At 41.8% G+C, this 17,306-nt stretch overlaps 1 protein-coding gene across 1 annotated transcript in view; it reads right to left on the reverse strand.

The window, feature by feature from the left end:
* Positions 1-17,306, reverse strand: part of SYNJ1 (synaptojanin 1) — a 107,676-nt gene that overhangs the window by 28,335 nt on the left and 62,035 nt on the right. The window contains exons 16-23 of the mRNA XM_065423535.1: positions 13,505-13,645; positions 12,860-13,052; positions 11,546-11,704; positions 8,388-8,544; positions 7,867-7,984; positions 7,523-7,738; positions 5,096-5,174; positions 2,582-2,741 (exon numbers count right to left, since the gene is read on the reverse strand). Coding sequence (XP_065279607.1) covers positions 2,582-2,741; positions 5,096-5,174; positions 7,523-7,738; positions 7,867-7,984; positions 8,388-8,544; positions 11,546-11,704; positions 12,860-13,052; positions 13,505-13,645 — 1,223 coding nt within the window. The remainder of the gene's footprint in view (positions 1-2,581; positions 2,742-5,095; positions 5,175-7,522; positions 7,739-7,866; positions 7,985-8,387; positions 8,545-11,545; positions 11,705-12,859; positions 13,053-13,504; positions 13,646-17,306) is intronic.

The following is a 17,306-nucleotide window of genomic DNA, read 5'->3' on the forward strand; positions in this document are numbered from 1 at the left end:
GGCAAATTTGGGGTGGGTTTTTGACTTTCTAGAGAGCAGGTCAAGGACCTGGTGAAGTAGGTAAAGAGATTAGGTCAAGATGTCACAATTTCATAGGCAGTAGGTGTGGCAGGTAGACAGTGCAGATGCTTATTATTATTCACAGATATGTTAAGTGAATAAAGTTGTGGCTTAATTAAACCACATCCACTGCCTCTTGTCTTTCTTCCAGAGACAATGTGAACATTAGCAGTACTGTACCTATTTTCAAATATATCTACTCTCTGAGCCAGATAACCAAAGGAGGAATCCTATTTAATCAGTAACACATATGTCTATAGTCTTCATTTGGCTGGTTATTAGATCCCTTTCTTCCCACAATGAAAAAAAAAAAAGAAAGGCCATTCTGTAAACTATCAAACCTCTTATGGAGGATGCTGATAACGGGGGTAACTGCTATTTTAAAATCAAAGGAACCTAATTTCCTTCCATCATAAGAGTCAACATTTTTCCTCTTTTGATCAAGGTATAAAATCAGCCACTTTACATACCTAAATTCACGCTGGTCATTTTATCTGGTATTTTCAAAGTAGATTAAGAGAGTTAGGTGCCCCACTCATTGCCTTTCAATGGGAGTTGGAAGCCTAATTTCATTAAAACTAGGGCTGCCAAGCGATTAAAAAAATTAAAATCATGATTAATCGCATTGTTAAACTATAACAGAATACCATTTATTTAAATATTTTTGGATGTTTTCTACATTTTCAAATATATTTGATTTCAATTACAACACAGAATACAAAGTATACAGTGCTCAAGTTATTTATTTTTATTACAAATATTTGCACTGTAAAAAAAGAAATTGTATATTTCAATTAATCTAATACAAGTACTGTAGTGCAATCTCTATCATGAAAGTTGAACGTAAAAATGTAGAATTATGTACAAAAAATAACTGCATTCAAAAATAAAACGATGTAAAACTTTAGAGCCTACAAGTACACTCAGTCCTACTTCAGCCAATTGGTCAGACAAACAAGTTTGGTTACAATTTGCAGGAGATAATGATGCCCACGTCTTGTTTACAATGTCACCTGAAAGTGAGAACAGGTGTTCGCATGGCACCATTGTAGCTGGTGTTGCAAGATATTTATGTGCCAGATGTGCTAAAGATTCATATGTCCTTCTTGCTTCAACCACCATTCGAATACATGGGTTCTGCTTGATAACAATCCAAAGCAGAGTGGACCAATGCATGTTCATTTTCATCATCTGAGTCAGATGCCACCAGCAGAAGGTTGATTTTCTTTTTTGGTGGTTCAGGTTCTGTAGTTTCCGCATCCTAGTGTTGCTCTTTTAAGACTTCTGAAAGCATGCTCCACACCTCATCCCTCTCAGGTTTTGGATGGCACTTCAGATTCTTAAACCTCAGGTCGAGTGCTGTAGCTATTTTTAGAAATCCGACATTGGTACCTTCTTTGCATTTTGTCAAATCTGCTGTGAAAGTGTTCTTAAAATGAACAGGCACTGGGTCATCATCCAAGACGTATAACATGAAATATATGGCAGAATGCGGATAAAACAGAACAGGAGACATACAATTCTCCCCCAAGGAGTTGAGTCACAAATTTAATACATTATTTTTTTTAAAATGAGCATCATCAGCATGGAAGCACGTCCCCTGATATGGTGGCCAAAGCATGAAGGGACATACGAAGGTTTAGCATATCTGGCACATAAATACCTTGCAACGCCAGCTACAAAAGTGCCATGTGAATGCCTGTTCTCACTTTTAGGTGACATTGTAAATAAGAAGCAGGCAGCAGTATCTCCCGTAAATGTAAACAAACTTGTTTGTCTTAGCGATTGGCTGAACAAGAAGTAGGACTGAGTGGACTTGTAAAGTTTTACATGGTTTTGTTTCTGAGTATAGTTACGTAACAAAAGACAAAACAAAACTACATTTGTAAGTTACACTTTCACGATAAAGAAATTGCACTAGAGTACTTATATGAGGTGGATTAAAAAATACTATTTCTTTTGTTTATCATTTTTACGGTGGAAATATTTGTAATAAAAAATAATAATATAAAGTGAGCACTGTGCACTTTGTATTGTGTGTTGTAATAGAAATCAATATATCTGAAAATGTAGAAAGACACCCAAAAATATTTAATAAATTTCAATTGGTATTCTATTGTTTAACACTGCGACTAATCACGAGTAATTTTTTAATCTCAATTAATTTTTTGGGCGTTAATCGCGTGAGTTAACTGCGATTAATCAACAGCCCTAATTAAAACCCTTTGAAAACCTCAGCTTTTATTCCCAGTGGCTCCTATGCCTCTGAACAATACCCAGCAAATCTAGAAAAAAAAAAATGGTGGCAAATTAATCAAAGCCACTAGCACAGATACAGTGCAAACTGAAACCAAAACTAACTTTGCTCTGCAAGCTATGCATATGTTGCTGGAGAGTCTCTGATTTTTAAATTGATCACCTTTGGATTGTTTGGCATAAAGTTAAAATAAATCTATACATCTCTTAAACAATTTAATTAAGTAATATATCTAGGATGGAAAGAAGTTAATTTGATTCAGACCTTCCATATCATAGTCTGCAGAAATCTCAGCATCTTCACAAAGCAAAGTGGAGCTGGTTGATGAAGGCAATCCAACCATCTTCTCTAGATTCATCTCCTCTTCCAAACTTCTGATCCAGTCTGAATTTTTCAAGTTAATGTTTATGATCCTTCCTAAAAGCTGAATTTCCACATGATAAAAAAAGACACACTCCAAGTACAAAAATTTACAACTAAGCACTAAAAATCAGGGATCTACATAAAAAAAATACAGAAACACAAAAAGCACATTCTGCTATACAGAATATTATGAACAAGCCTCTACGTTTTTCAGGATTTCTGTGACAAAACAATGATTTTGGGGGCTTTTTATGAAAAGGCATGATCTTTTTCATTCTCATCTTCCTACTACACAGCAAGTGTGTTCCAAGAGTTTTGACCGATTTGTTTCTTTTTTGACATTTTGACATCTTCACTTGCTTTTTAACTATTAATTACAACTATTTAATACTTTTCTAATTAAAAATAAATGTAAAACTATTGTCTGGATTTAAAAAAAATTAAAGTATGACTTTTGCATTCTTCACTCTGACAAAAGCATTATTTTCTCTTTTTTTGTCATGACAGTCAGCCTTAATTATGAGCTAAGCAAATCGTGATGATTCTGTAATATGGACTGATACAATGTTAGGATTCAATCCTGCAATCTGACCCATGAATTGAACTCCTACTCCCTATGTGGCGCCTCAGTGACTTCAAAGTTATAAGAGTCTACCTGTGAAGATCAGATTACAAGATCAAAGTCTTATTAGGGATCTAGCCAATTCCAAACCTGAATAGAGGTTACTATGTACCACAGGTGAAATCCTCGTCCCAGTGAAACCAATGGCAAAATTCCCCAACAACTTTAATAGGGTCAGGATTGCTGAGAGCCATTGAACCAAACTGTGAACCCAGTATATAATGGAAACCACTTCAAGCCAGGGGGTGCTGCAGCACCCCCCGAACTCCTAGTTCCAGCACCTATGCACAGGAGTGCTAAATTTTGGATTAATAATATACTCCACCATAAAAATGAGAGCCTAGTCCACACTGTAGTCTCAGGACACTTACTTTTCTTTGATTATTTGCTTAAAAAACAAATGTATCATAAACCAGTAAAAAAAAAAAAAACCAAAAACCTCATTTTTTTTTGCATCCTTAGAACTATAAAAAAGTGAATTCATTTGCAGAAAAATAAATATTAATAGAAGTTAAGATATCAGATTTTAAGGCCAGAGGGATAATTATGATCATCTAGTCCAGGGGCGGGCATGAGGGCTGCATCGGGTTTCGTAAATTGTATGGAGGGCCGGTTAGGGGAGGGGGTCGTGGCCCGGTCCCCCTCCTATCTGCCCCTCCCCTGGGACTCCTGCCGCATGCAACCCCCCGTGTTCCCTGACGGCCCCTCTGGGACCCCTGCCCCATCCACCCCCCCCCACCCCCCGCTCCCTGTCCCCTGACCGCCCTCGGAACCCCTGCCCCTGACTGCCCCCTGCCACCCCATCCAACCCCCCGTCCTTCCTGACTGTCCTGCAGGACCCCTGCCCCCATTCAACCCTGTTTCCCCCCCCCCCCCAACCACCACCCTGGACTCCCCAGCCCTCTATCCACCCCCCCCTGCTCCCTGCCCCCTTACTGCGTTGCCTAGAGCACCGGTGGCTGGTGCTGCTACGGCCGCGCCGCCCGGCTGGAACCGGGCCACGCTGCCTCCACCGCCGCCGCCACCATGCAGCACAGAGCACTGGGTCAGGCCGGGCTCTGCAGCTGCGCTGCCCCAGGAGCTCACAGCCCCGCCGCCCAGAGCATTGTGCCGGCGGCGCAGCGAGCGAGCTGAGGCTGCGGGGGAGAGGGGACAGCAGGGGAGGAGCTGGGGGCTAGCCTCCCGGGCCAGGAGCTCGGGGGCCGGGCAGGACGGTCCCGTGGGCCGTAGTTTGCCCCACCCCTGATCTAGTCTGATCTCCTCCATAACACAAGCCAAAGAACCTCATCCATTTGGCCTGGGATCTACTTAGATATAGGCACTTTTACAACTGGTATAGCAGCTTAAATTACTAAACACGGGTGACAATGACTTCAAATGAGTTCTGCCTGCTTCTGCTAGGACTAAATATGGCCCCATATTTACACGAAGGTTCCAGTTCAGCAAAGAACCTAAAGCCGGGCTTAAGTTCATATCTATTAAGCAAAGCATAAAGTATGTACTTGAATCCCATAGAAGTAAATGGGATTGAAGTACATAAATGCTTGGCAGAAGTTGCACATTAACAAGTTGTTCTCCTGCTAATGCTGCTTATTTGCAAAATGCAGTTTACCATAGTTAAATTGCTGAGTGATAATGAAATAAAATTCAAAAGGAGAGAGTATATGTTACAAATCTGCATGCTGAGTGTTAATCTGCTAAAAAACATTTATCTAGAAAACCTGAAAACCACACAGTGCTTAAAGAATTACAATTTAGCAAACTACAGACAATTTCAGTAATTTGTACTTTACCTCAGTACCATTCAGGTCCAAAGCGCTCAAAGCGGAGCTTCCTTCCAAAAATGTTACCCACATTTTGTCTTCTACAAACCTTCAAAGTACATTGACAGATAATGTTGAAATGACAAAATATGATTGAACTACTTTGTTATCTATCATCTATTGACTATCTTATCTTATAAACCTTCGTAAATGAAGCAATAAAAAAAAATCAAGGCAAAAATAAATTAAAATTTTCCATTTTAAAAATAAGCCTATTTATTTGGTTCATAGTTTCCATAATCTGTTATTACTTTAAACCAGAAGACAAAAGACAGTACAAATGAAAATCATACAGTACAATTTTTATTTCCCTCTTAGGAAACACTGCTGTGGCACATTATTAGATATCTGCCTAAAGTACTCAAAGTTAAATCATATTGTGGCATATGTCAAATCGTATTATCTGTCTGTACGAGTACAGTATATTAGATGCAATTTTCTTTGCTTTATTTTTATATATAAAGTTTGGTTTTACTATCCACTCATCATCAAAGCCTTTTCCTTACATATATCTTGGGCTTTATGCCATATGAGAACAAATAAGACCCTATAAGAAAGAAAGGAGGGCATAAGGGCTTGAACCTGCAAGGTGTTTAATTCCTTCTACTCCTCCTACTGGATTAATGGAAGGGCTCTCAGCACCTTGCAGGATCTGACTACAGCGCTGGTCCTAAAAGCTACTCCACATGATTTCAATGGGGTCTAGGGTGACCAGGTGTCTGGTTTTCGATCGGAACACCCAGTAGAAAAGGGATCCTGGTGGCTCTGGTCAGCACTGCTGACCAGACCATTGACTGTCTGGTTGATGGCACCGTGCAGCAGGGCTGGCAGGCTCCCTCCTAGCCTTTGCGGCCAGCACACCCCTCGGCCTGCGCCGTTTCCCGCAGCCCCCATTGGCCTGGAGCGGCGAACCGCGGCCAGTGGGAGCTGCAATCGGCCGAACCTGCGGATGCGGCAGGTAAACAAACCGGCCCAGCCTGCCACGGGCTTTCCCTGAACAAGCAGCGGACCGGCTTTGAGAACCACTGCTCTAGAACCACTTAAATTTTTCTGGTATGTGAAAGTATGGGTGACAGGGTGGGTAGCAACCCTTCCCAGCATTGAGATTAATAAAGTTGCAGCCTCCTGCTTAAAATCCATCCGTGTCTGTCCTCGTTCACTGATGTATTCAGATAAATATAGACATGGTAAGGCTACAAAAGGAAATGACCATAAGACTAGGTTACGCAAGCCTCATGAATTTCCCTTTCAGCTGTCTCCATTGATAAAGCATTACTACTAAGCTGGACCGCTTCTCTGGCTACTGATAAATTAGTTGCCACCAAAGATGCATCCAGGTTGCCAACAGATAACTGAGCAGGGAACATGACAAATCCACCCTCCACCAGTGGGTAGTGGATAGAAACGAAAAGGAGAAAGCAAAACAGAAGACAAGAGAAGAGTCAGAAATAGGGACTCCTCTAGATCTTTTAAGTCTCACTTCCCTGTCAACAACCATGATTTTGGTTTCCTTCTTCACTTCAGGTTTGTGTCAAGATGCCACTTGAAGTCAAACTGACCTGTTTGAGGACTCATTATTTAACAAGATTAAAATTACAAACTGACTTTTTTCTACTCTGTATCTTCTATTTCCCTTTATATTCAGTTTAATAAGAATTGATGTTTTTATCATCTGCCACCTGTCCCAGAGACTACAGATGGACTTAGTTGCTCATCAGTTTTCACCACATTTGTCCCCAGTGTCAAATTATTGACTTTTGCTAGATCCTATTTTAAAATTGTATCTTTTCAACCCTTTGAACACTGAAGATGAATGGAATTGTTCTTAGCATAATGCAATAAAATCACCACAAATCTCTATTCCTTCTTCCATGCCACTCAGCAAGAGCTCTTTTCTCCTTTCTTAGGTCCTTCTATGCACACCAATGTCCCCATCTATTTCCCCTTGGCTGCTAGGAAGTTTTCCTGCACAGAGCCTATCTAGGCGCATATTTAAATTCCGCTCCCAAGTCATGATATGGCCCACCCTCCACTGGCCAGATAACAAATTAGTTTCCATGGGAAATAGTTTCCAAAAGGTTAATATTTTGAAATTAAGTTTAAGGGAGGGATAAAAAATAGAACCCACTACCAATTTTTTGCTTTACAATTTTTTTCATCTCTTCTGGATGGAGAATGGAATAAGGCACTTTATAAAAAACAAAAACCACTAATATTGATTGCTCTCATCATTGGCCACAATTTAAACAGATAGAATTGAGAAAATGTCTAAATTCAAACAATGAAGTAAATAAGAACAAAAATGCATCCTAAGAAAGTCAGTTCAGAAAGTTGATAAGAAAGTTGATAAATAATAATAAAGAGTATTGGTTAAATGGTAAACAGAAGTGTTCTAACCTTATAAGTATAACTTCACCATAGGCTGCAAACTTCTGAAGAAGTTCATCAATCAAGTTATCATCAAAATAGTTTTCTTCTGGTGAAGAGCTTTTGATGGAGACCATTACAGTACCATCAGGTGGTCCCTGCACAGCAATCACCTCCTTATAAATTTTCTGTCTCTCTTCTGCCTCAACTTCAAATATATCTATGTCAATCAATGCAACAACAGGCCTTAAAGAAATATACATACATATATATGAAAAGTTAGAAAACATCAGAGTGCCTGAGGAACACAATAATAAAGCAAAAGCATTATATTTTAGATGGTTAAAGAGTAATACAGAAAGTAAAGTTTAAACCTATGATCAGACGTTTTCAGCTCTGCTCTTCCATAGTGCAACAAAGTACCAGGATTCCATGTGTAAAGGATATTACTTTCATCCTGAAAACTAGCATTCAGAAGATCCAGGTCTTCAGCTATAATAAGCATAAAAGAAAACAAAAAACAAGAGTGATCACACGGACAGGCTAAAAATAAAAAATAAAAAAAATATCTAGATATTAAACCAAACTGAAAACAGGATGGGGAAAATTGGAGGCTCTTTTACTTTACACAAATGCCAGTAACTGATATTGAACTCTGGCTACTGCCATGCAACATTACAACATTGCACACAAAAAAACAAAGGCAGGCACGTAAAGAAGAGCGAGGGCTATACATATTTTCTTGTTGAAATGATCTAACAAAATGAACAATTACTTTTTTCTGGTGTGAATTCAGTAGTAATCCTGAAACATTTTAGGAATTATGAATACTGCTGGAAAGCTAGTATAAGTAATTTAAATTCATATTGAATTAAACTTATGTAAACTCTCAAACCTGATCGGTCAAATGGCCATTTTCTTCTTCTCCAAAGAATCCGATCTGTCCATGCTGGCGTGCGACATTTTTCACTGGTGTCATAGTCATCAGAAAACAAGTCATATTTGTATGTAGGTGCAAAAGTTATCTTTCCCTCTAAAAATCCCCTAAAGATCTGCATAAACAAAGACATTTTGAGTTATACTAAAAGAGAAAAATGGGAAATCATTGTGGAAAACTTCCTGAAACTAATCAAAATTCTGTCTTCTTTCAACAGTAGGAAACAAATGAGCCCAACCGTGTCTCTCAGAAGAATGTGAATCCATCTTCATATTCTAACTTTTGAATGCATCCTGCATCAGCCATCGTCTAAGAATGTGTCTATATGGCACAGCAAAGCATACCAGAGGGGTGCGATTCGTAAAGCCACTAATGTGCTGCGCTCTAACTGCCCATGTAGACTCTGCTGGCACTGTCTAAAAAGGTATGTAGTTTGCATTAATGTAGTCCTGTATGAAATAGAACTACCTCAGCGTGAACTAGGTACCTTTTAGAGCAGGGGTCTCAAACATGCGGGCCGCATGCGGCCTGCGGGGTTCTTTTGTGCAGCCCACCAAGCTCCCCACGCCCCCCCGCGGCGCCGCGAGCCCCGCACCACTCCCTGAAGCGGCTGGAACTATGTCCCTGCAGCCCCGGGCGGGGGTGGGGGGAAAACAGTAGAGGGCTCCGTGCTCTCGCTTCCAGGCACTGCCCCCCGCAGCTCCCATTGGCCGGGAACGGGGAACCGCGGCCAATGGGAGCTTTGGGGGAGGTACCTGGAGGAGCAAGAGCAGCACATGGTGCCCCCCCCCCCCCCCCCAGGACTCCCGCTCTGCTCCGCTCCAGGAAGCAGCTGAGCGGGGCCAGGGCAGGCAGGCAGGGAGCGAGCCTGCCCTGGCCACGGTGTGCGGTGCTGCCACCCCGGAGTCGCTCTAGGTAAGCGGCCCCGGGCCGGAGCCCGCACCCCGCACCCCCCTGTCCGGAGCCCCCTGCCACATCCTCCCACACCCCAACTCCCTGCCCTGAGCCCCCTGCCACACCCTGCACCCCAACCCCCTGCTGCACCCCTCACCCCTCCTGAACCCCAACTCCCTGCCCTGAGCCCCCATCACACCCCGCACCCCTCCTGCACCTCAACCCCCTGTCCAGAGCCCCCTGCCACACCCCACACTCTCCCACACCCCAACTCCCTGCCCTGAGCCCCCTGCCACACCCAGCACCCAACCCCCTGCTGCACCCCTCCTGTACCCCACACCCCAATTCCCTGCCCTGAGCCCCCTGCCGTACCCTGCACCTCAACTCCCTGCCCTGAGCCCCCATCACACCCCGCACCCCTCCTGTATCCCCTGGGGGCAGGGAAGGGAAGGGGTGGAGTGGGGGCAGGGCCGGGGGCAGCAAGGGGTGGGTGTCAGTGATGTGGCCCTCGGGCCAATGCACTAGTCCTCATGCGGCCCTCATGGTCATTTGAGTTTGAGACTCCTGTTTTAGAGTGTGCCAGCAGGGTCTATATGGGACAATTAGAACACAACATACTAGCACATTCTACAAATCACATCCTTGTGTTGCACTTTGCCGGCGCTGTGTGAACAAATACTAGGACTAGACACTGATCTACATAGATTGGTCTATCCCACTATAGAAACATCTATATTTCTAAGCAGAAATGTTTACATCAGAGGTGCTTGCCTGGACAGAAGATGCATCCCATCAATGTCTCCCAACAAGTTACTAAAAACAAAAATGTCTTAAAAATGTCTAAAGGGAAGAGACATGGAAGAGCAGAAGTACAATAAGTGCAAAAGAAGATAATACTGTTGTATTATTGATCAAAGCACAAAAATATGAGAAATTCTGAGAATTCTCCGAAATCTGTCAAGAGTGCCTATAGAATTTAGGAGCATAGGTCCCTATTAAACATCACTAAATCTCTTAGGCACTTTTGAAATTCTCCCCAATAACAAGACAGACCAATTAGTCTGCTTCCCTAAAAGGCAGAGAAGCTTTCTCACTGGTGAAATGTATGCTACATAAGCAAGAACTCTGAGTCAACTGCTACTTTGAACTTGGTTTTGCGTTTGGCAATCTCAATAAAATTAAAGGAACCCTGAGATATGAATCTAACTTTGATCCCCTAGCCAAAGGCTGACCTCATAAATACAGCATTTGCCTGCTTTTCTTGTTTTGAAGGGACACAATCAACTTGAAATCTAGTTAATTAAAAAAAAACAAAAAAAAACCTAATTTAAATAGTTTCTGCTACTTTGCACACCTCTGAATTTCCCTGAGGATTTTTGTTTTTATAATATTCCTTTATAAAATGTTTCTCTCTCCACTGTTGCTATGTGAAAGACCTACACAAATAAGGGAAAGCTAACTCCGGTAAAGGAGAAACTACCTATAAATAAAGTGTTGCCAAGCGCACAAAATAAACTAAAAAAATAGAAAAAATATTTGCCTCTAATGTTTCAACTATAGTATGCATTGATACTTTAACAATTGGGATAAAACACTTTCACACAGGAGTATGATTTTTACATTGCCAGTGTCCATTTAACTATGACATGCTAAAAAAAGTTGATGTCAGAAGTCTTGCTACAATAAACCCCCTAAAATCTTTTTGTTCCTAAATAAAGCCATGCTTTGATTTGAAGCTGCTATCAGTGTCTATTTGATCGTTACTAAGTAGGTGATAGCAAATATATTCATTCAGTTAACATAATTTGAATGCGACAAGTGGTGTTACCAAAAAAAAAAGATTTTACTATGCTCTCTTTTAAAAATCCAGTGCTGTGACAACTGCATTTGATAACCTTTACTGTTTTCTCTTTAATATGCTCCAAACACTATTCACTGGATGACAATGAAGTTTCTCTTTTATAAGGGACATCAAAAATCTCATTCTCAAAGCAAGTCGTAGTTGCACTACTAACAATTTCTTCAGAGCAACTGATACAAACATCCTACTGATTGTTTTTCCACTCCACCCTATTCCAGACTGGTGACTGGACTAAAGTGACAAGTTAACAATGCAATGCAGAAACAATCTTGCACAAGTACCCCCCCATGAAGTGGCTTTAGTAAGAGTTACAGTATGAAAAATAAAGGTCTCTTAAATGCAACATTTTCTAAAGAGTTACCTGTCCAGCATTTTTCTGGTTGACAAGTTGATCTCCTGCAATAAGGGAATCCCAATTCTGCTGGCGAATTAACTCCTTCACGTCCTCATTAGGAAGATCTATACGATAATTAAAATCGCCGCACCAAAATATATAGTCATGGGAAAAGAGGAGCCTTCCCTGAAAAATAAATACACGTTGAAATTAAAAACAACCGTGTGACAGAAATCTACATCTAGATGCGTGAGTAATACTTTATGAGCCTTTTCAATCTTAAAAATCAATGTAATTTCTATCTGCATGTGTGTTTTCTGGTGGGGTGGGTGAAATACACATTTGTGGATACTGATCATCTGGATGGAGCCATATGATAACCAGACACACAGTCTCATGTGCAGAACATTAATGAACGAAAAAAATATTTCATGAGATGACAGTCTCATATTTATGCAAGAGTTATCTGAACTGGATTTTAACAGATTTGATCATTCTGCTCTGGTTTCAAAAGGTGCTATAATGAGAAACCTGAACTCTGCCTCACAAAAGGGTTTTTAAGAAGAACAAAGAGCCACTTCCCTGGGATCATTTGGCATACTAAGATGATACGCTGCGAGAAAGGCAGCTTTGCTGTTCAGGGTAGATTGTAGACTTTTCAGCGATGAAAGATCTTTAGGTGTCAAACAATATTTTGTAACAAAGCCAGGGGCCTATCTAGCAAATAATTAACTAGGTGAGTCTCTTTTGTACCTCTCTTTTTGGAGTTTGATTTTTCCCCACTCTCTTTATATAATTTGCCAATCTAGTCTGCTTTCAATTTAAGACAACCCGATTCAGGTCTTGGAAATTGTCAGTGGAGACAATACATGTTTGAGCATCTTGTAGAGAAAATGAAACATGACCATCTCATATGGCTGAAATAGGAGAAAGCTGAAGGGGAAGGAACCCTCTCTTCAAACAATGCCACAGAAAACTAGCGAAGGCTAATTTAGGCATGATACTAATACTAAGTAGTAGGCAGAGTTATAAATCTAAACTATAATTAGTGATCACTGCTTGGATTTTTTTTTTTTTTTTTTACAGCTTAGAATTCAACAAAACATTTTTCAATTTGTTCAAATTTCCAAACATTTACTTTATGTTTAAAATTTCTGTAGGATGTATGGCAGAGTACACCATGCTAAAGTTTTAGGAGTAATGCTCTTGGATTGTTAGCAGATTATCTTTGTTAGACTCATTTTAAAAATTAAAGTATCACACACTCTCAGCAGCTGCCCTAATGGCCTTAAGGATTTAATTTTTCTTTTATTATGGAATCTGAACAGCATTGTTGCTTACCATTGGGAAACTGAGTTTTCGGGCTATTTCTATGTAGTCTTCGTTTCTCTCTTTGACTTGTGATTGCCCTGCAGCAAAGTGACTACAGACAAAGCAAAGACTGGACGTATGAAACAACATTCGAATTGCTACTGCACCTTTATTGCCAGTAGCTCCTCCCATACCAGTCTTTACAGTATCAACAGCAACATCCCTAAAAAATAATGTAAATGTTTACTATTAAACCTTAAATCAATGACAAAAATTAGCAGCCATTAGTGACATTCAAACAGAGCTCTAACGGTCACTGAATGAAACTGGAGAAGTACAAAATAATGACAGGGTGTTGGATGTTTACATCATTTCATCATCAGTAATATGATCATCACATTGCAATACAGTGTTTTAAAGACATCAACTGGTTTTGAGCAGATAAGGCATGGATATATGGATGCTTTCCAAGTCTTACAGGCAAGGTACAAGATTTCCAAATGTAAGATTACAGCATTTAAGCAACTACTTTTAACAGGAAATGCAACAGCTTTTCTTAAGTGCTGGTGTCAAGCCATACACACACTTCGCAAACCACTCGTGTTGGGTTTTATTTTGCAGCATAAAGCAGTCTGGCAAGCATACCAATTTTAGTATAGTTGTCTGCTCACTGACCTGATAAAAGGAGCATGCTGGGGTCTGATGAATACAAAGAGACAGACGCCCACCAACTGCTCAGAAGCCAGCAGCACATATTTGTTATCTCTTGAGATGGTCTTCTGCAGTTCAGCAGCCCACAGCTTCTGATTGGTTGTGCTACCAGTGTGATAAAAAAGCAGTTTAAAAAAAAAAAAAAAAAGACACCTACATATCTACAGTGTGTTGCATTTAAAGGATATTGTATAAAACAATGAAGTAGGCAAAAGAGAGATTGTCAATGGTCTTGAAGGGCAGGACAAGAAATGTAACTTGATGTGGGAAATAATGAAGGGATTTGAAGACTGATTAGACATGGTTACAGTGGTGAACAAAGTGGATGACATTTGCAGCTACATTTTGTACAGAATGAGGGGGAGGCAAAGTGCAAGTCCAGTAGGCCAAAGGAGGCTGCAGTTGTCAGCATGAGAAATAAGCCGGGTCTGAACAAGGGCTTTCATAGTGGGAATGGAGTGGAATCAACAGATTTTACAGAGGAAAAAAAATAAGCAAGGTCTAGTGCCTGCCTCCACAGTGGGGGCCAGTCTTATTAATTTGGGGAAGGGATAACAGCAGTCAGCATCACAATACGAAAATTCAACATTCACATGTTCGTTCAGATTTCTCCAGTCTGAAGTATTAGAAGCCCCCCCCGTTTTACCCCTCCCCCTTTTTTATGATAAAATTATCAAAATAAAATCCCGTTTCCCCAGGCAATACTGAGGGATCTCTTTTATTACTCCGAATTTGATGAGAGAAGCAACATCTTCTCCATTTCTTTGAAAGGGATCCCTGAAAAAGGAACGGAGAAAGGAGGTAGCTTGATGTGGAACTGAATCATGTAGTCTCTTCGCTGGTCTCGCCGCAGGAAGAGTCTGAAACATGAAACTGTTTGGGAGGAGCTTTTGGACAGCCTTTTTAATGAGATGGAAAGTGTATAAGTGGAAGCTGCCTTTGGGTATATGAAGGAAGTAAATCTTTCACTAAAACAGCTAGGAGAAGCCCAAGGATTGGGCAGTTGATTTAGTCTCACTAAAGTTCCTCTTTAGCAGGAAGACCACTGAGATGTTAGAATCACAACTTTTGAAGGGCAGGTCTGTTCTGAACTTCTTGGGAGAGGCCAGAGACTCTAGGGTCACAGTGTAACAGTGATTGTCACTGATCAGTCTGGTACAGTAACTCCTTGCTTAACATTGTAGTTATGTTCCTGAAAAATGTGACTTTAAGCAAAACAATATTAAGCGAATTCAATTTCCCCATAAGAATTAATGTAAATGGAGGGGGGGAGGGGGGCTAGGTTCTAGGGAAATTTTTTTTCACTACACAAAAGATATATATATATATCTTTTGTGTAGTGAAAAAAAATTTCCCTAGAACATACATATACACACACACACACACACACACACACACACAGAGTATAAGTTTTAAACAAACAATTTAATACTGTAAACAGCAATGATGATTGTGAAGCTTGGTTGAGGTGGTGAAGTCAGAGGGAGGGATATTTCCCAGGGAATGCCTTACTGTTAAATGATGAACTGGTACTTGGCTGAGCCCTCAAGGGTTAACACATTGTTGTTAATGTAGCCTCACATTCTACAAGGCAGCACAAATGGAAGGAGGAGCGACAGCATGGCAGGCAGAGAGAGAGCAAGAGTGCTATGCGCATTGCTCCTTTAAGTACACTGACCCCACTCTAAGTACATTGCCTTTTTACGTAGATCAGCAAGTTGAGACAGCAGCTGCTGTCAGCAAGCTCCCTCTGTCCTGAGCCCTGTCCTGTCCCCCCCAGCTCTATGGAGATGGGGTAAGCGGGGCGCAGGAGCAAGGGGGAGGGGGACACCCTGACATTAGCCCTTCTCTTCCCCCTCCCCTCCGCACAGCAAGGAGGAGGCTCCTGGGAGCAGCTCCAAGGCAGAGGGCAGGAGCCAGGGCCGACTCCAGGCACCAGCGCAGCAAGCAGGTGCTTAGGGCGGCCAAGGGGAAGGGGCGGCACGTCCAGCTCTTCGGTGGCGGGTCCCTCGGTCCCTCTCAGAGGGAAGGACCTGCCGCCGAAGAAGAAAGCGGCGCGGTGGAGCTGCTGCCGAAGTGCTGCTGATCGCGATCGCAGCTTCCCCCCCCCTGCCCCGCCGCTTGGGGCGGCAAAAACCCTGGAGCCGGCCCTGGCAGGAGCAGCATATGGCAGTGGGGGGGGGAGGGGGGAGAAAGAGAGGAGAGACAGCTGAACTGTCGGCAATTGATAGCCTGCCGGGCGGCTGCCGCACAGGGAACTTAGGAGAGCAGGGAGCTGACAGGGGGCTGCCGGTCCACCCTTGTTCCAAGCCCCCCACCAGCTAGCTCCAATGGGCTGCTCTTTCTGCAAGCAGTGGACAAAGCAGGCAACTGCCAAACAACATTATAAGGGAGCATTGCACAACTTTAAATGAGCATGTTCTTTAATTGATCAACAACGTAACAACAAAACAACGTTAACCAGGACAACTTTAAGTGAGGAGTTACTGTATCAAATACATCTCACATTGCCTAAACAGAATGATAAGGCACATTCTGGACCTGCATAATGTCGTCGTTCTCTTTTTGTCAGCAACCAAATGGTCCAAGAAAGGATCAAACAAATCCCAGACACAGAAATTGTACTGGGTAATCACTGCCTAACAATTTGCAATAGTGAGTACAGAGCACCATGTCCGATTCTGAACTCAGCTACACCAGTGTAAATGTGCGGTTACTCCATTTACTTCAGTTTAACGGCTTTCCCCCTCGAGGCAATGACTGGAAAGCTTTTTCTTTATGCAACCAAAAACCTTGGATCTCATTCCAGATGTGTAACAAACCCAATGCTGTAGTAGCCAACTGAACAGAAATAGAGATTATAATGCTTCTAGAAGAGCTCATACGGAACCCTCTTTTAAAACCATGTCCATTGAGGAGGGCACAATCACTCTTGCATGGCATCTTATATCAGATACCCTAGTCACTCACATCCCACCCCCAAACTGCCTCAGTTCCTTCTCCTGAACCACAAGTAGTGATGACTTGTAGAACTCCAAGCTAGAGATGAAGATGGGCAGGAAATGCGAATGCACAGAGGCAGCTCTCAAAGAGCAGCAGTTACTGGTAACTGGTAAATAACTTTTTTTTTTTAAAACTTCTAGGCTGTGCACTCTCTGATGAACAGTGGGCAAGGAGTTCTTAGTGAAATATGGACTGTAGCACCACTATCCCAAAATGGGCACTGGAGCGTGATGTCAAGTCTGTGGAATAATACATGTTGAAGGTATATACTAAACTCCAAGTTGCTGCCCTACCAACCTCCAATGTTGGAAGATGTCTAAAAAAGCCCTGGAGGCAGCAGTTGCCATATGCAGTGGACCCTTAATCCTGCAGGCACTGGCACTCTAGTTATATTGTAAGAGAGCTTATGTGCTTCCTAATTCACTAAAACAGTTTCTGGATTGAGGTAAATTCTCCCTCGCATCTTTCCTCATCTGCTGAAAGTAACCTGTTTGACTTTCCAAAGGATTTTGTGTTCTCAGGGTAAAAGCTGTGAATGGAGTCTAAGGAAGAACACAGGATGGGAAGGGCTTTGAGAAAAGTGAAGGGTAGATACCACTTCATCTTTGTAGACTACTACATACAGTAGACTGGCCATTAGAGCTCTTAGCTCACTAACTCTCCTTGCTGAGGTAATGGCAACAAATGAAAGGTGTCTTTAAGGAAAGTTGTTCTTGGGAGGCTCCATCGCCTCGTTAGAAGTAGATTCTAGTTCCAAGAAGTG

Source organism: Emys orbicularis, chromosome 1 (assembly GCF_028017835.1).
Source record: "Emys orbicularis isolate rEmyOrb1 chromosome 1, rEmyOrb1.hap1, whole genome shotgun sequence".
NCBI classification, from domain to species: domain Eukaryota; kingdom Metazoa; phylum Chordata; order Testudines; family Emydidae; genus Emys; species Emys orbicularis.